The sequence below is a fragment of the Eleutherodactylus coqui genome, chromosome 11, assembly GCF_035609145.1.
Source record: "Eleutherodactylus coqui strain aEleCoq1 chromosome 11, aEleCoq1.hap1, whole genome shotgun sequence".
Classification (NCBI taxonomy): Eukaryota; Metazoa; Chordata; class Amphibia; order Anura; family Eleutherodactylidae; genus Eleutherodactylus; species Eleutherodactylus coqui.
This window is the reverse complement of record NC_089847.1, coordinates 20420770-20436707: the sequence shown is the minus strand read 5'-3', so window position 1 is coordinate 20436707 and position 15938 is coordinate 20420770. Positions and strand designations below refer to the sequence as shown.

Here is a 15938-nt window from a genome sequence, read left to right as displayed (position 1 = left end):
AATTGTGTGGATTCACATCAGAATCCACTACATGTAAATATACCCCTGGGGCACTTTTAAATGGGACAACTGTTGCTCCTGTGCTTTCAGACAGGAGCGATGGTGAATGGAGGTAGAACGCACCTGAGATCTCGTCTGGCTGGTGTAGTTGTTCACTATGAACAGGCAGCCGTTCGGAGATAAGTGACTGCCTGTTTATACTGAGCGAGAAGTCGCTGACTAGTTTCAGTGAGCTGACGTGAAGCGACTTATGAGCGATTTCTTGCTTAATTCCCTTTGAGCAATTTTTCAGCTACCAGCTGTCCTGTGTACAACTACCCTCACTTTAGCTCTGTCTGTAGTGCCTGCCTTAAAGCAACTGTCTGGGTCTGGAGAAACAAAGCTGCTCGCAGTAGTGTCTCTGACTACCTGCTAGACTAATGATGCATGCCACTGTACAGTATGCGAGACACTACACCTGCCTTGATTGCCCAGTCAGAGCAGCATGTAGTGTCAAGACTACCAATCCATACTATACACCGCTCACATCAGGTAGTCAGAGAAGTGGTTCGGCCATTTTTGTTTCTCCAGGCCTGGAGGGTTGCTTTAAAGAGGTTGTCCCATAACGTCATCCAAGGCATCCAATTTCCAGCTGACTTTAGATGGAAATGAATGGAAAGATTAGGAACGGCTGAATCTGAACTCTGAGCTGCTGTTTAGTTTTTTCCCCCCTGTGTCATTTATTTCCGCAGCAAGCCAAGACTGCCCGTCTTCATCCAGTATTGAGAGTGATTCACAGCCATCATGTAGTAGGACCGGCCTCTGGACCCGTAGGCTCAGGAAAGCAGGGATTTCAACGGATGAATACATCAGGTTCTACTGACGTTTCCCCCACTAATATACCTCTCCCTGCTACAGCAGGAGCATCATGACCAACGTGCCAGCTACTCTATGCGGAGGGGTTGTGTTTATTCACACCGCACATGCAAATATCTTAATGTGAAAGGGCTGTAATGTTTTATCCAACACCGACCAATCAAACTTGTAAATAATTTATTGAAAAGCTCTCATACCTGTTAACATCATAAATTATTCACCTATGTACGTTAATGTTAACCGGTCAATATCTCTGCACATAGAGGGGGTGACGGCACTGCGCTGCAGTGACCTGTTCATCTTTCAGGGTTAGGTCACAACATCCAGCCCACCCACTGTGCAGCTGAACCTAAGGTACCTTTACACAGGGCAGGTAAGTGTCCAACGGTCGGCCCACCTATCAGGAGATGGAAGCTGAGCGTCCTGGCGATCTCTTTCAGCCGCCCCCACTCTACACTGCAAACATGTAGTCCTTCATAGATAAACGACTGTCTGTTTACACAACGCCAACAAGTGAGCAGTTTTTTGCTCTGTGCCCTGTCTACGGCACTTGTCCAAATTTCAGCTATTATTTGGGCAACGATTGCCCCGTGTAAAGGTACTTTTTTACATCTCCATAGAGATACGGCTATCTAAGTTCAGCTTCAGTAGAATCGCAGGGGCTTGGATGTGTAAAACCAGCCCTCCCCTTGTCACAGTGCTTCCTACAGCTAAAGAACGCAGTTTGGTGCCCCAGGAGGGCTCTGCCATGTGCACACTGTAAAAACAATGTAAATACTGTAGACACGCAATGTTCTGTACAGAAAACCTTAAAAACAATATAAAAACCAGCTCTGCGGCTTCGTTCATCACACAGACCAGTCCTCAGCTGGGGAGCTGCTGGGCTAGTTCTGGCTTCATTGCTTGTCCTTCCATAGTTCCTGAGGGGGTGTCAGGTTCGGTGTCCGGGGGCTTCGCCGGGCTCTGGGTGAGCGGATGAACCATCGACATGTGAACATTGAGATTATGGGCCTTCTCAAAGCGTTTCCCACACTGGTCACATGCAAATTCCAGATCTGCCTCGGCCTTGTGCTTGGTCATGTGATATTTGAGGGAAGCCCTCTGCCGGCACTGGAACCCGCACACTTCACATCTGACGGGAGGAAGAGCGGTATTAAGGGATGGCATTATCTACTTACATCTACGCCTCAAATTCTTTTCTTCAATCCCTTTAAGTCTCAATTGTATACTAATATTTTTCTTGCATGAGGGAATCAGACACAGCCGTTCCTTAATGTACACTCAGCAGCGTTGAATGGGACGATTATCTGTATTTATCAAGGAATTGGGTGCTCTCCTTAAGGAGAGACTATGCCATCCCCCCAACCCACTCACCCCCTAGGTGTATCCACACACGTTTTGGGTGCTTTCCGTAAGGACACAACACCCCTCCTGACCCATGTCATAGGCCTCTCACCAGCTAAGCCAGAAACCTACTGCACACTACTGAGGGGCAAACACCCCAAAACAGCTGTCTGTGCTTTCAATTCTGGCTTGGTTTACCATTCCAGATCATTAAGACTTGTAATAAAGTTGTAAATTGGTCTGAAAGAATGCTGCCATCCAATAGGGGGCGCTGCAGAGGTATTTTTCCATCTTCCTTATTTGCATAAACTACCCAGAGGAGCTAACATGGCCTTATAAGTCTCCTCCCTCACCTTTTAGGTGTCCCCACTCACCCCTTTTGCTTCTTACCCAGCCCATCTCTACTGATCAGCAAGTTATTGCCTTGCCCGGTGGACAGGGAATTACTTGTTATTCTGGTGAAATCCCTTTAATGATTTACACACTAAATGTTCCCATTCTCTCACAGCAAGCGCAGTTATCGAGACAAAGCATTTAAGGAGCTTTTTGTGCTGCAGGGATTAGGACTCTGGTATTCTTAGATCCCCGTTTCATGCTTTATGCAGCGCTTGACGCGGCTCCCAAGAGTCCTAATCAATGTAGAATGAAAACTTCAATAATTTTCAATACCCGCTTTCCCAAGATCTCTGCTTGCTCAGTCAATGGAAAATGTGGTGTTCACATGCAGAGGCAGAATCCTGTCCAACTGACCACAAGGGCGCAACTAGTTCCTGGGTCAGAGTTCTGTTGTGTTGTTTGTGAATGTAAACCTCCCTCTGACAGGGGCAGACTTGTTAAAGGATAGACCCCCGATAACTACAGGGGATGTGGTTGCAACCTGCCTTAGGAGGCCCATAAAGCCCTTCTCCATATAGGGAGCCCAGCACTATGAATAAAGCATTATAGTTCGGGGCCTTGTTACAGGATTTGCATTGGGACCCAGGAGCTTCAAGCTACACCTCTGCCTCCGATTCACTATTATACACCGGTGTCATGCAGACAGGGTTCAATTCCATGACAGCCAACAAAGATCATGTAGATGGCGAGTAAACAAAGAGCTGCAGAACTTCCATTATTGGATGGTTATACCCCGTCTGTGGATGCCACTTACTGTAAGCCTGTGGTTCACTATCTCTCCCTCTGTTTGTTATTTTACGGTGCTTTGTCTAACTACTATCAGGGTTATAGATACAGGGCGATCAGGCCAGCGTGTAACAGATTCTGTGCTAGCCTCTCTGGACAGGGGAGAACTTAGGACTACTCGATCAGTGTCTAGGACTAATAGAACAGACACTTTTTCAATCCGCTGATCTGCATTCATATCAGGCATCTAGTTGTACTCTGTCGTAGCCTGGTTTTTCATAGTGGGTTGGATCCATAAATTTGGCCTTGCTGTTCTCCTCCTCCCCCCCCCCCCCCCCCCTGATTTCTCTTCTAAATAGTAACTCTACCATATGAGTTATTCTATTTATATGACCAATCTATCAACATTGGTCATTGCTACTTCCTGTGAATACAGGGCCATCACCATATATATATATAATACAAAATCTGTCACTTAATGACAAGGGGTAGTTGTAATGAACCTTTCTACATACCTAAGTTCTGAGATAGTAGTTCATCAGGAGCTAAAAAAACTGACTAACGGAGTGGGGAAACGCGTCGAGCCTGCATTTTGCTGAACTTTTGCTAGATATTGTTCTGTCTTTATATACTGTGACTACACAATCACACACCGGTCTTTGCATAAAAATCGACACATTATTTTCATTTGGATAACAAATCCATTTATCGTATTATCCAATAAGTGATCCCTTCCCCCGCGTCTATTTGTTAAAGGGGTTGTCCCGCGGCAGCAAGTGGGGGTATACACTTCTGTATGGCCATATTAATGCACTTTGTAATGTACATTGTGCATTAATTATGAGCCATACAGAAGTTATTCACTTACCTGTTCCGTTGCTAGCGTCCCCGTCTCCATGGTGCCGTCTAATTCCAGCGTCTAATCGCCCGATTAGACGCGCTTGCACAGATGGGTCTTTTCCCTTCGGCTCCGCCCCTTGTACGCGTCATCGCGTAGCTCCGCCCTGTCACATGTGGCTGGAATCGGCACACGTCATGGGCGGAGCTACGCGATGCCGCTTAGAAGGGGCGGAGCCAGAACGCCACTGCTGCCGGACCGAGCCGAAGGGAAAAGACCCATCTGCGCAAGCGCGTCTAATCGGGCGATTAGACGCTGAAATTAGATGGCACCATGGCGACAGGGACGCCAGCAACGGAGCAGGTAAGTGAATAACTTCTGTATGGCTCATAATTAATGCACAATGTACATTACAAAGTGCATTAATATGGCCATACAGAAGTGTATAACCCCACTTGCTGCCGCGGGACAACCCCTTTAAGTTTGTCTGTCGGCTCATAAATGCTGTTTTAAAGAACTTTTCAATAAAGGATATCATTTTAGTCCATATCGGTGGATGCCACTTACTGTAAGGGTTTGGCTCCTGAGTGCCTCATCTGATGCACAGATAAATGCTTCCTTTGCTTGAAGGCCTGTCCACACTGGTCACAGATGTAATTCCTCTCCTCTGAAGGAAGGAAATAGGAGTGTTAGGGTGTATCCCACCAACAGCACACGGACACATTTATAGCCTATTCACATGAGCAAGTTTTGACAAGGGCTGGAGAGAAAAATAGCGCAGCATGTCCTATTGTGGTCCGTATCGCAGCCCAGACTAGGCCATGCATTGCTCAGTCCCAATGTGAGTTGCACCCAGGAATCTCTGGCACAACACGCATGCGGCCGTCGGCTAGCTTCAAACAGGTGAGCGTGATATGGGGTTAGGAATCCGGCTCACTACTGTGTGAAATCCTAAGAGATGCTAAGAGTTTTCATATGAAACAGCCTTGCATCACTTCGGAGAGGCAGGGATCCTCCGGCACGGAGTTCTCTCATTGCTTTCAGTAGGGTCGGTGCAGCAATGTGAGATCACACAGCCAGATAGAACATGGTAAACATCGCTCATGTGTATGACTCCATTCAAAAGAATGCGTTTCAGATTTGTGCGGCTTGCAACGCACCAATTACACAATTTTTTTGAGCAATGTGATTGTGCGAGAAAACACAGAATTATGAACCCGTGCTTTTTAATGGCTTCATTCCCATCTGTGATGTTGCGAGATCTGAAAATCACTGGCTGCCTTATCTTTCTACGATTCTGCCCCCTGCCCCTCCCTCCAGCCACCCACTTCCCCCTTTCCAACGTTTCCCTATAGAGCCTCAGATTTATTGTAAACGCGAACTTGCAATGCGCTTAGCATTAGAAACGCCTATTGTCTATCACGTGAGAAAATCGTGGGCAGCAGCGATGCAGGATCACTCTCAGGAAAAAGCATCGCTGATGCTCAAAAATCAGATTTTGCGCTCGCCCCTGTGAAGGAGCCCTGAGGGAGAAGATCCGAGCTTTTACTGGCCATAGTAGCTGCACCACTCACCAGTGTGAATCAGCTTGACGTGTCGCTGCAGGTAGCGGTCTATCATGAACACCTTGTTACAGCCGGGATGAGGGCACGGCCGCTCCCGCATGTCTTCATGATGCTCCTTGATGTGTTTCTATAAAAACAAAAAAACACAATGCATCTTAAAGACTTCAGGGATAAAACAATGATCTTCTGGGCCAATGGGTCTGCTGGCCGATGGAACTAAAGATCTATTGCTGGGAAGCTCCAAGTCCAAAATTGTACAGGATGAGAAAGACCGAGCTGCTTTCTTCTAGTAACAGCTCCACACCTGGCCACAGGTTGTGTCTGGTATTGCACTTCAGCTTCATTGCAACAAATGGAGTTGAGATGCAAGACTGCACAACATGTGGATTTGATTTAGGAAGAAATCTGCTGTTTTTCCAATTCAGAAAGACTGTAAGATTTTAAAGAAAAGTCTCCATCCATTTCTGGCAGTATTTACTTACTTTCATCCCATCAGCTCCTCGATAGACGGCAGTGCAGCCTTGGTAAGGACACTTGTAGATAGTGGGCAGCTCCTCTCTGCAAAACAAACAGCAGACTCTTAAAGTGACTACCTGATGTATACTAATACATAATATGCAGGAGGTAGTCAGAGAAGCGGTGCGGTCATCTGTGCTTGTCCAGGACTGGGGGGGTTGCTTTAAAGCAACCCTCTGGTCCTGGCTAAATAAAGATGGCGGCACAGCTTCTCTGACTACCTGCTACATATTGTTCATTAGTATTCAGCAGCAGTCTTAAGACATTATATACTGCCTTGATTGGCTAGTGGTGCCCACATGAACAGTGCTGGTCAGTCAGAGCAGCATGTAGTGTCTTAGACTACCAATGCACAATATGTAAGGTAGTCGGAGGAGCAGTACAGCTGTCTGTCCAGGACTGAAGGGTCGCTATAAGACACTGATGTATCACACATTACCAGTAGCCCGTTACATTGCTTGGACGAGACAATAATTAGTCCTCGCACGTGTGTACTGCCACCATAACTCCTTCGCAGCACCCCCACTGTCTTGGGGTTGCATTTCACTCGCTCTCCTTCGCTCCCCATATTCAATTACTTGCTCGCTCATTTAAACTGCACCTTAAGGCTGGGTTGACATGGGGTGAAATTGCCGCACAAATTTTTAAACCTGAGACAAAGTAGATGAGATTTGCAAAAATCCCGTTCACACGCTGTCAACAGTCCGCAGCGAACAAGCCGTGCGGAAACCAACATGCGGCGCAGAGTTCCAATCCGCGACGTCAATTGTATCGCCGTATCCGCTGCCGGCTCTCTTTTCTCTATGGGGAGAGATTCCCGGCGGGATACAGGTTGAAAAGCCACTTCAAAGCTATGCGAAATAGCGCGGGTTTTGAAGCGGAATTTCTGTGCGGTCCTGCTACCGATATTTCGCAAAACTTCCATCCTGAATGTACTCTTAATGTGGTTACATCAAAAACTGTCGCCCGTATCCAATGTGTCTGACTACTAATCAGGCTTTCCCTCACTAAACTCTCTCCTCTCCAATCTAATCCATGCTGAATGCAGCAGCCGCGCTCATCTTTCAATCCAACTGCTATTCTAATGCCAGTCACTGCACCAGCGCCCCCTATTGAATATAATTTAAATTCACTCATCTATACAGCTCTCCCAGGGCTGCACCGCTCTGTATCACTTCCCACTCCCATCTCCAAGATTTATGCCAACTGGACCAGTTCTCTGGAATTAGCCCGATTGTCTGGGGTGCTGTGTTCCAAAAACGCATCTTTTTAGGAAGCTATACCATATTAAAGAAGTTTTCCAGGGAGCATACTATTGATCGGCTGACTGTGCGCCTGCTGACAGCGCTGCAACAACACAGGGGTCGGAGTGTAAGTCTCTACGCGACCTCTGATGTGTCCAGCACTTGTAACTGCAAGCGCAGCTCTCATTGAAATCAACAAGTGCCTGCAGTTACAAGCGCCGGCCACTTCACGGAGATCGGAGCACAGATTTCCACTCTGAGCCCTGTGTATTTGCGGTGCTGGCAGCAGGTGCACAATCAGCTGATTGGTGAGGGTCCTGAATGACAGACCCCAGCCAATTAACTATTGATGACCTACCCTGAAGATAGTATTCTCCCTGGCAAAACCCCCTGTAACACTTTGCTGTTCTCCCTCAGCCCCCTTCATCCCACAGTATCCCCTACACCCCAATGCATGTCATATCTGTACATACATAGATAGCGGCTCATACAGCTTTATGTATATGAAACTATATAAAATTACAGGATGGTTGTACAGAACAAGCACTAACTCACATCACCACTGTGTCTTCATAGGCCGCCGGCTCTTGTGCGCAGGGCCCTCGCTACTCTTGGTCTCGGGTTTAATACTGAATAAGGTCTTATTTTGCTCCCTTGTACAGCGCTGCACAATATATTGATGCTAATAAAGACTATTCTATTGATTTCTCACTGTGGAATGAACTGGAATCTGCTGCCCTCTAGTGATTCATACAGGAACTTCAGTCAAAGTCAATGCAATAAATGTCCAGAGGACAAAGGTATAACACTGACCGTTCACGCTTAATCTTCTTCTTCCAGCCCGGTTTAGGCCCCGGCTTCTTCCTCTCTCTGGGCTCTTGGGCCTTCCGGGCTTCCCTCGGTCTGGTTTTTCTGAGCGGAGGCCTAGGATTACATAAGAGAACCAAGTCAGGATATCTAGAATCTAGAATCCACAAGTAATACTGAAGCCTCGACAGATAACCCCTCACCCCCTATAAAAGCAAGAACGGGGTTAACCAGTGCTCCGAAAACAGATATAAAGTTAGGGTTAGTGCATTTTTACGGTGAGACCCTGTGGCTTTGCGATGCGATTTCAGACGATCGGCTTCTACAGGCGGAGAACATGAACACAGTTTTCAGCAGCGTTTTTGATGTGCAATTAATATACAGAAGCGCCACAGGAACGCGGTACAAGAGGTTGTATGCAGCAACAGCTGCTGCTAATGAAGTACTAAGGCCGGTTTCACACGGGCGATAAAATCGTGAAAGATTTGTACATTGTGAGACGCACAAATATGAACCCGTCATCTGAAGGCGGTCATACACATGAGCGATGTTTTTCCACATGGCACCGCGATGCTGTGCGAGAGACACATCGCAGCATGTTCCTTCATCCTGCGATATCACCCATTACTTTCAACGGGGCCGGTGCTACAATGTGATGTGAGACGGTTTTCACATAGATGGCGATATCGGGCGTGAATCATGTCTCGATATTACCCTCACCCGTGTGAAACCACCCTAAGGGGGATTTAAAGAGGATGTGTCACAGAATGAAGGCCGGGAGGCCTGACTCTACAGCCGTGGGCCTGTTGACTCTACATTTGTCTTTTTTTCACCCCACACTCTCCTCCCTTAAGTGGCTCTTTTTGGGTCCGGCTCAATCACCACCTTAAAGTGGGTGGTCCTCACCGCTCGCTGTCAATGTCCGCGTACCTGCGTTTTGAACAAATGTTATAAGAAACCCCATGGTCTCTGTCCCCACTCATTTGTACCATTCCATGTCAGTAAGTTCTGATTTTCAGGTGGTCTCCCTCCCCCCCCATTTCTTTGTTGTTTGCGGTGCAGTAGTTCACTGTCCTGACTTCCTTACCCTTACTTCTCATGTGACATTGCCTCTCCAGGCAAGCAGAGGCGAGTGGATTGAGGAGTATGTGGGGCTGCAGTTAGAGCTATGCAGCCAGCCCCGCTGACTTTCTTTTGCTAATGCTATAACCGGTCTCGCTCCGGTACTCACACAACTCCTGAAGCCTTTGCAAACTCAACCTATAAGATGCATCTAACCGGACTACACAACAGCACAGGAGGGACTGTAGACCTTACCTCTTCTCTGGATATGGGTCAAAGGAGTCATCTGAAGACAATGCATCGCCTCTGTCTTCTCCATCATCTTTGCTGTGGGAGTCACTGTGTAAGAGTAAATACTATCACTGTAGACACCAATGTCCCCCTGTTACCGGTATGACCCAGTTGGAACTGCTACAGTCATACATACAAGAGAGTCCTCACCCGTCTGAACGGTCAGTGCCCTCATCCAGTGCCGGATCCAGCGTGTCCGGAGACGTTCTTCCATCCTGGTCTGCAATAAGCAACATTAAACGTTACACAAACAGCAGCACCGGGCAGGCGCTAATACATGTGCAAACATGAAGAGTTCATGCCGGCAGGTTTACCATACAGTACATGGGAGTGAGTTAGTGTACATTTGCATCACATTGTGTGAGCAAGCAGGTAATGCTGGAAGACTGCAGAATTATGCAGCTCTGGAGTATAATACAGGATGTATCTCAGGATCAGTACAGGATAAGTAATGTATGTACACAGTGACTCCACCAGCAGAATAGTGAGTGCAGCTCTGGGGTATAATACAGGATGTAACTCAGGATGAGTACAGGATAAGTAATGTATGTACACAGTGACTCCACCAGCAGAATAGTGAGTGCAGCTCTGGAGTATAATACAGGATGTAACTCCGGATCAGTACAGGATAAGTAATGTATGTACACAGTGACTCCACCAGCAGAATAGTGAGTGCAGCTCTGGAGTATAATACAGGATGTATCTCAGGATCAGTACAGGATAAGTAATGTATGTACACAGTGACTCCACCAGCAGAATAGTGAGTGCAGCTCTGGGGTATAATACAGGATGTAACTCAGGATGAGTACAGGATAAGTAATGTATGTACACAGTGACTCCACCAGCAGAATAGTGAGTGCAGCTCTGGAGTATAATACAGGATGTAACTCCGGATCAGTACAGGATAAGTAATGTATGTACACAGTGACTCCACCAGCAGAATAGTGAGTGCAGCTCTGGAGTATAATACAGGATGTAACCCAGGGTCAATACAGGATCAGTAATGTATGTACACAGTGACTCCACCAGCAGAATAGTGAGTGCAGCTCTGGAGTATAATACAGGATGTAACTCAGGATCAGTACAGGATAAGTAATGTATGTATACAGTGACTCCACCAGCAGAATAGTGAGTGCAGCTCTGGAGTATAATACAGGATGTAACTCAGGATCAGTACAGGATAAGTAATGTATGTATACAGTGACTCCACCAGCAGAATAGTGAGTGCAGCTCTGGAGTATAATACAGGATGTAACTCAGGATCAGTACAGGATAAGTAATGTATGTACACAGTGAGTCCACCAGCAGAATAGTGAGTGCAGCTCTGCAGTATAATACAGGATGTAACTCAGGATGAGTACAGGATAAGTAATGTATGTACACAGTGACTCCACCAGCAGAATAGTGAGTGCAGCTCTGGGGTATGATACAGGATGTAACTCAGGATCAGTACAGGATAAGTAATGTATGCACACAGTGACTCCACCAGCAGAATAGTGAGTGCAGCTCTGGTGTATAATACAGGATATAACTCAGGATCAGTACAGGATAAGTAATGTATGTACACAGTGAGTCCACCAGCAGAATAGTGAGTGCAGCTCTGGAGTATAATACAGGATGTAACTCAGGATCAGTGCAGGATAAGTAATGTATGTACACAGTGACTCCACCAGCAGAATAGTGAGTGCAGCTCTGGAGTATAATACAGGATATAACTCAGGAGCAGTACAGGATAAGTAATGTATGTACACAGTGATTCCACCAGCAGAATAGTGAGTGCTGCTCTTGGGTATAATGTGGATAAAACACAGGATCAGTACAGGATAAATAATATATGTACTTAGTGACTTCACTTATCTAGATTAACCCGACTTTATAGGTCCACATGTGTTTTAATTAAGCAATAAACTGTAGGTGGTCTCTGTAAGACGGTTCCTTTTGATAAGCTGACACAATTGGCTTACGGCTCTCACTCTCAAATACCTTCATGACAGATATCTGTCATAAGTCACAAGGGGTTGTAGCTCACTTCACAGCCGCAGGCTATCAGCTGTTTCTGACAGCCGTCAAGTGCTGCCACGGTCAGGGCTATTTCTGATCACGGCTGTTTACTTAAATGACTTGGTCAATGCCACAGTCAAGAAAAAAAAAAAAGTTACCGCACTTGGAACACAGGGATGTAAAAGCTGAAAAGTGTCAATCATTAAAGAGTAACTGCATATTTAAAAAAATGTTGACGCATCAAAAGTTTTGATTAGTGGGCCGAGCCCCCGCTGATCGCTAACATGAAGGGGCTGCAGGGCTCGCCGGAGTGCTGAGCCCCTATGGCCGTCATCGCTGCCTGTTGGCTCCTCCTGGTAGCTGAAGGCATCAAATTCTATAGACATCGATGTGTCCGTCTTCAGCAGCTGAGAGGAGAAGACAAGCAGTAACGACAGCCGAAAGGGTACAGCTCGCGGGTGAATGCTATAGCCCTTCATTCTGGCGATCAGCGGGGGTCTCAGCCCCCGGACCCCACTCTGACATGTTCTTTTTCGAAGTGCAGTTACTTTCCTTTGTTAGTGACATCTCTGGTGAGCGATTATGGGTCCATCTTACCCTGCGGGGAGTCTGTCTCGGGACATGAGGCCGCCGGAGTCTCCAGGGGCAGTGCAGGCGATCGGCTCCGAGCAGGAGGATTACCTGCCCTTCCAGTATCGGCTATAGCTGGGGTGGTGTCCATCCCGTCTGGCAGTAGGTACCCCACGGGGTCAGTGTCTGTATGAATCCCATTTCCACTTGGCGCCTTCGGACTCTCTGCACGTTGCTGCACATCTGGAGGGAGGGCAGAGTCTGTGTCCATGATGTAATCATGCCCCTCTCTGCAACCCCATACTGCCCGAATGATGCCACAGTATTGTGTAGATAGCACCCGCTGCAAGCTGGGCACGGAGCAGCATCCGCCCGCATGGCTGTGGGTCCAGCTGACCAGACTGTGCAGGCACTCGGGGCTTGAGGTGATCAGATCTGGAAATACAGACGATATGTCAGCGAGTCACACGGGAGCGACAATACATCAGCGGAACAAACCTCGCTCCTCTTCTGATAGTTTGCTACAATGTATCAGTGCAGGTAAGATGCACCACAGCGACTGTCTAGGCTGGATACAAGTGTAGCAGACCCCCAAACGTGAGAAGAATAAGGTCTACATGTAAGTCGTGTAATCATGTTCCTATTCACTGACAGCAAGCAAAAGTTTTGAAAATGGTGAGGAACTGAAACAAAGTATATTAGACAGCGGCTACAGTTTGCAGTGACGATACATGACGGACATAGGTCTGCCTCACCTGCGCAGGGGCCCGCGGTCACATGGCCCGGACTGCCCACTTTACCACTGAAAGGCAACACAAAGATCAAGTCAGAAATCCTGCAGAGTATATAATAGACCTCATATAATAGTCCAAATCTGATCTCCACCCCCTCCTCCTCTCTGTGTATGGATGCAAGGCCACAGTCCGATATACACTAAATAGCCGATATACACTAATGCGCCGGGCCGAAAAAAAAAAAAAAAAGATCCGGCCGCGAAGAAGGGAAGAACCGCATCGTCCGGAGCAGGTGAGTTTAATTCTGGAACGGGTCTCCCGCGGATCCGGACGGCTTCCATAGGTGCCTGCGGAAGCTGCCCCCGCAGGAGACTCGCACGAAAATGGAGAATGTGCATTTTTTTTCCCGCATGCGGATCCGCGCCTGACGGGACAAAAAAAAGTGGAGCGACTTCTATGTCTTCTCCTGTGATATTCTACACATTGCTCATATAACAAACTACCTCCGCGGCTGTAGCTGCATACACTGAACGAGCGTCCGGCTACTTGTACATCTCACAGCGTACGTTTGGAGGCTCACATTAACGTAATATGGCGGACGCTTCTTTACGGAACAGCGCAGATTATTTCATACAGTAAGAAAGACACGCCAAATATTATCAGTCCGACGGAGGCCAAAAACAAACTATTCCGCCTCCGTCAGGTGACCGGCGGCCTACGGATATGTTTGATATATGTGCAAAGTAGCAAAGTGTAAAAACGGGAGCTCCCATGTGGTGTCAGTCCTCTGTGGACAACTAGGTGGCACACAACATCGATTACCTTACTGCACCCACCCTGTGGCGTTGCTGTGAGGAGCGGTCGGGGAGAGGTTCACTCTTTGTATGAAGGTGCGTAAGACGCTGCGGCACTTGTAGAACTGGGCGTGGCAATCCTTGCAGACAAACTGCGGCAGTCTGGGGTCTTGTTGTGCCGACACCCCAACCAGCTGCTGGAAATCAGCAAAGAACACCTGGTCCATGCGCTTCTGCTTCTCCGAGCTCCCGCCGGTGACCGGCACCTTCCCAAACGCCTGGCGGAGACTGCGGGACGAGAACTTCCCATGGCACAGGCGGCAGTAACCAGTGCTCAGCGTCCGTCCAATGCCTGCAGGGAGAAACCAGACAGAGATGGAAAGCCTGGCGTAGACAACGGGTATAGCTCAAAAGACGTCTGTTCCCCGCTTGGAGCGCCTGGCTGTTGTACAGGTGAGCACTCCGAGCAGGAGATGTGATACGGGCGGCATAGAGGCTCCAGTACCCTGTTGTACCGCCTCTAGCTTGGATACAAGATGTGATACGGGCGGGCATGGAGGCTCCAGTACCCTGTTATACTGCCTCTAGCGTGGATACAAGATGTGATACAAGCAGGCATGGAGGTTCTAGTCCCCTGTTGTACCGCCTCCAGCTTGGATACAGAATGTGATACAGGCAGGCATGGGGGCTCTAGTACCCTGTTGTACCGCCTCTAGCTTGGATACAAGATGTGATACGGGTGGGCATGGAGGCTCTAGTACCCTGTTGTATCGCCTCTAGCTTGGATACAAGATGTGATACGGGTGGGCATGGAGGCTCTAGTACCCTGTTGTACCGCCTCTAGCTTGGATACAAGATGTGATACGGGTGGGCATGGAGGCTCTAGTACCCTGTTGTACGGCCTCTAGCTTGGATACAAGATGTGATACAGGCAAACATGGAGGCTCTAGTACCCTGTTGTACCGCCTCTAGCTTGGATACAAGATGTGATACGGCAGGCATGGAGGCTCTAGCACCCTGTAGTACCGCCTCTAGCTTGGATACAAGATGTGATACGGCAGGCATGGAGGCTCTAGTACCCTGTAGTACCGCCTCTAGCTTGGATACAAGATGTGATACAGGTGGGCACGGAGGCTCTAGTACCCTGTTGGTGAGCAGCTACGGAAGTGTGCCAATGTTGTGAGAGGAACCCATGTGGCTGCTGGATGTCCTGAACATATCGCTGAGCTGTCACTGTTTCTCGTACCGCTACTAGGGGGAGACTGACTGTCATATGCGACGACCCCCCAGACCACCACAGCAGCAGGGGGCAGTGTGCCGCTCCCATCATCTAGAGATCTGCAGGGCGGGTTTTGCAGCAAAGTGGCAGCTTCTTCCGGGGGGATTGATTTGACAGAGTATATATATCACTTCTATGAGGAGAAAAGCAAAAGTTGCACCACTAACGCCAATCCCCGTATGCCGCAGCTGTAGTGGCGCCCCATTCCAACATGGCGATCAGGTGTAATACAAGTTCACAAGCCCCAGCTGCTGCAGAAACTCTTGTGCTGTCAATCAACCTGATCTGTTGATGTGTGTGTCAGCACCTGAGAAGAGGCTCTGCAGCAGCTCTGGTCTTCATTAGAAGGGCTGATTTTCTGTCACGCCCCATTTCCCCCCTCTCACCCGCTCTTGGCTCCGGCAGTTCCGGGGTCAGTGATGGCGGCGGTCTGGACACTTGTGCAGTCTTCTTGGCGGCAGCCCGGGAAGCCCTCCGGAGACAGGCCGTAGTCCGCCCGCGCCTGTCCCGCTTCATCCCGCGGCCTCACCCCCCCAGAGGCAGCCTGGGCGCCGCCATCCAGCCCGGGGCTTCCTCAGCGCGGCTACAGGAGGGCCTGATATGTCTCCCTCTGGTGGTTCAGTGCAGTATTACAGCCGGTCGCTATTACAAGCACTCGAATAGTAACAATCACCTCAGCAAATAAAAAAAATAATGGATACATATTCTGGTTTTATTAATTAAAGTCGCCGCCATATAAAATAGTATTATTATTTCTTTTAAACCCGGATTTCACATAAACCAGCACCGACCTGACCGCCGCCACAACTCAGTCACATTCAAAAGTAATTGTCATTTTACACGCCGGCCGCTAGATGTCGCTGTACACAATTTCCCATCTATTTGATGTGAACGCGGTCCGTCAGATATTCATACC

At 48.2% G+C, this 15938-nt stretch overlaps 2 protein-coding genes across 3 annotated transcripts in view; one reads left to right on the top strand and one right to left on the bottom strand.

Annotated features, from left to right (window-relative positions):
* FANCA (FA complementation group A) overlaps positions 1 to 1685 on the top strand; it is a 58897-nt gene extending 57212 nt beyond the window's left edge. The window contains exon 44 of the mRNA XM_066583816.1: positions 732 to 1685. The gene's annotated coding sequence lies outside the window, so the exon portion shown is untranslated. The remainder of the gene's footprint in view (positions 1 to 731) is intronic.
* Positions 1016 to 15641, bottom strand: ZNF276 (zinc finger protein 276). Of its 2 annotated transcripts, none has more exons than XM_066583819.1 (11): positions 15409 to 15641; positions 13786 to 14095; positions 12971 to 13017; positions 12243 to 12650; positions 9795 to 9864; positions 9609 to 9680; positions 8298 to 8408; positions 6207 to 6282; positions 5734 to 5851; positions 4727 to 4826; positions 1016 to 1987 (listed from the first exon to the last, which is right to left on the bottom strand). In XM_066583819.1, exons 1-11 carry the CDS (start codon positions 15536 to 15538, stop codon positions 1720 to 1722), a joined length of 1710 nt encoding a protein of 569 aa, XP_066439916.1. In that variant the 5' UTR covers positions 15539 to 15641; the 3' UTR covers positions 1016 to 1719. The 2 variants fall into 2 exon arrangements, with proteins under 2 accessions (XP_066439916.1, XP_066439915.1); XM_066583818.1 differs by having other exon boundaries at positions 9609 to 9692; positions 15409 to 15640.
* Positions 15642 to 15938: the final 297 nt, after the last annotated feature.

Bases quoted from the DNA above. Each gene is read 5' to 3' on its own strand.
- ZNF276 (XM_066583818.1), bottom strand. From the start codon at position 15,538: ATGAAGCGGGACAGGCGCGGGCGGACTACGGCCTGTCTCCGGAGGGCT. The intron at 8,409-9,608 runs GTAAGGTCTACA...ATGTAATCCTAG, and splicing joins GACCCATATCCAGAGAAGAG to GCCTCCGCTCAGAAAAACCA. The intron at 5,852-6,206 runs GTAAGTAAATAC...TTGTTTTTATAG, and splicing joins GAGGAGCTGATGGGATGAAA to AAACACATCAAGGAGCATCA.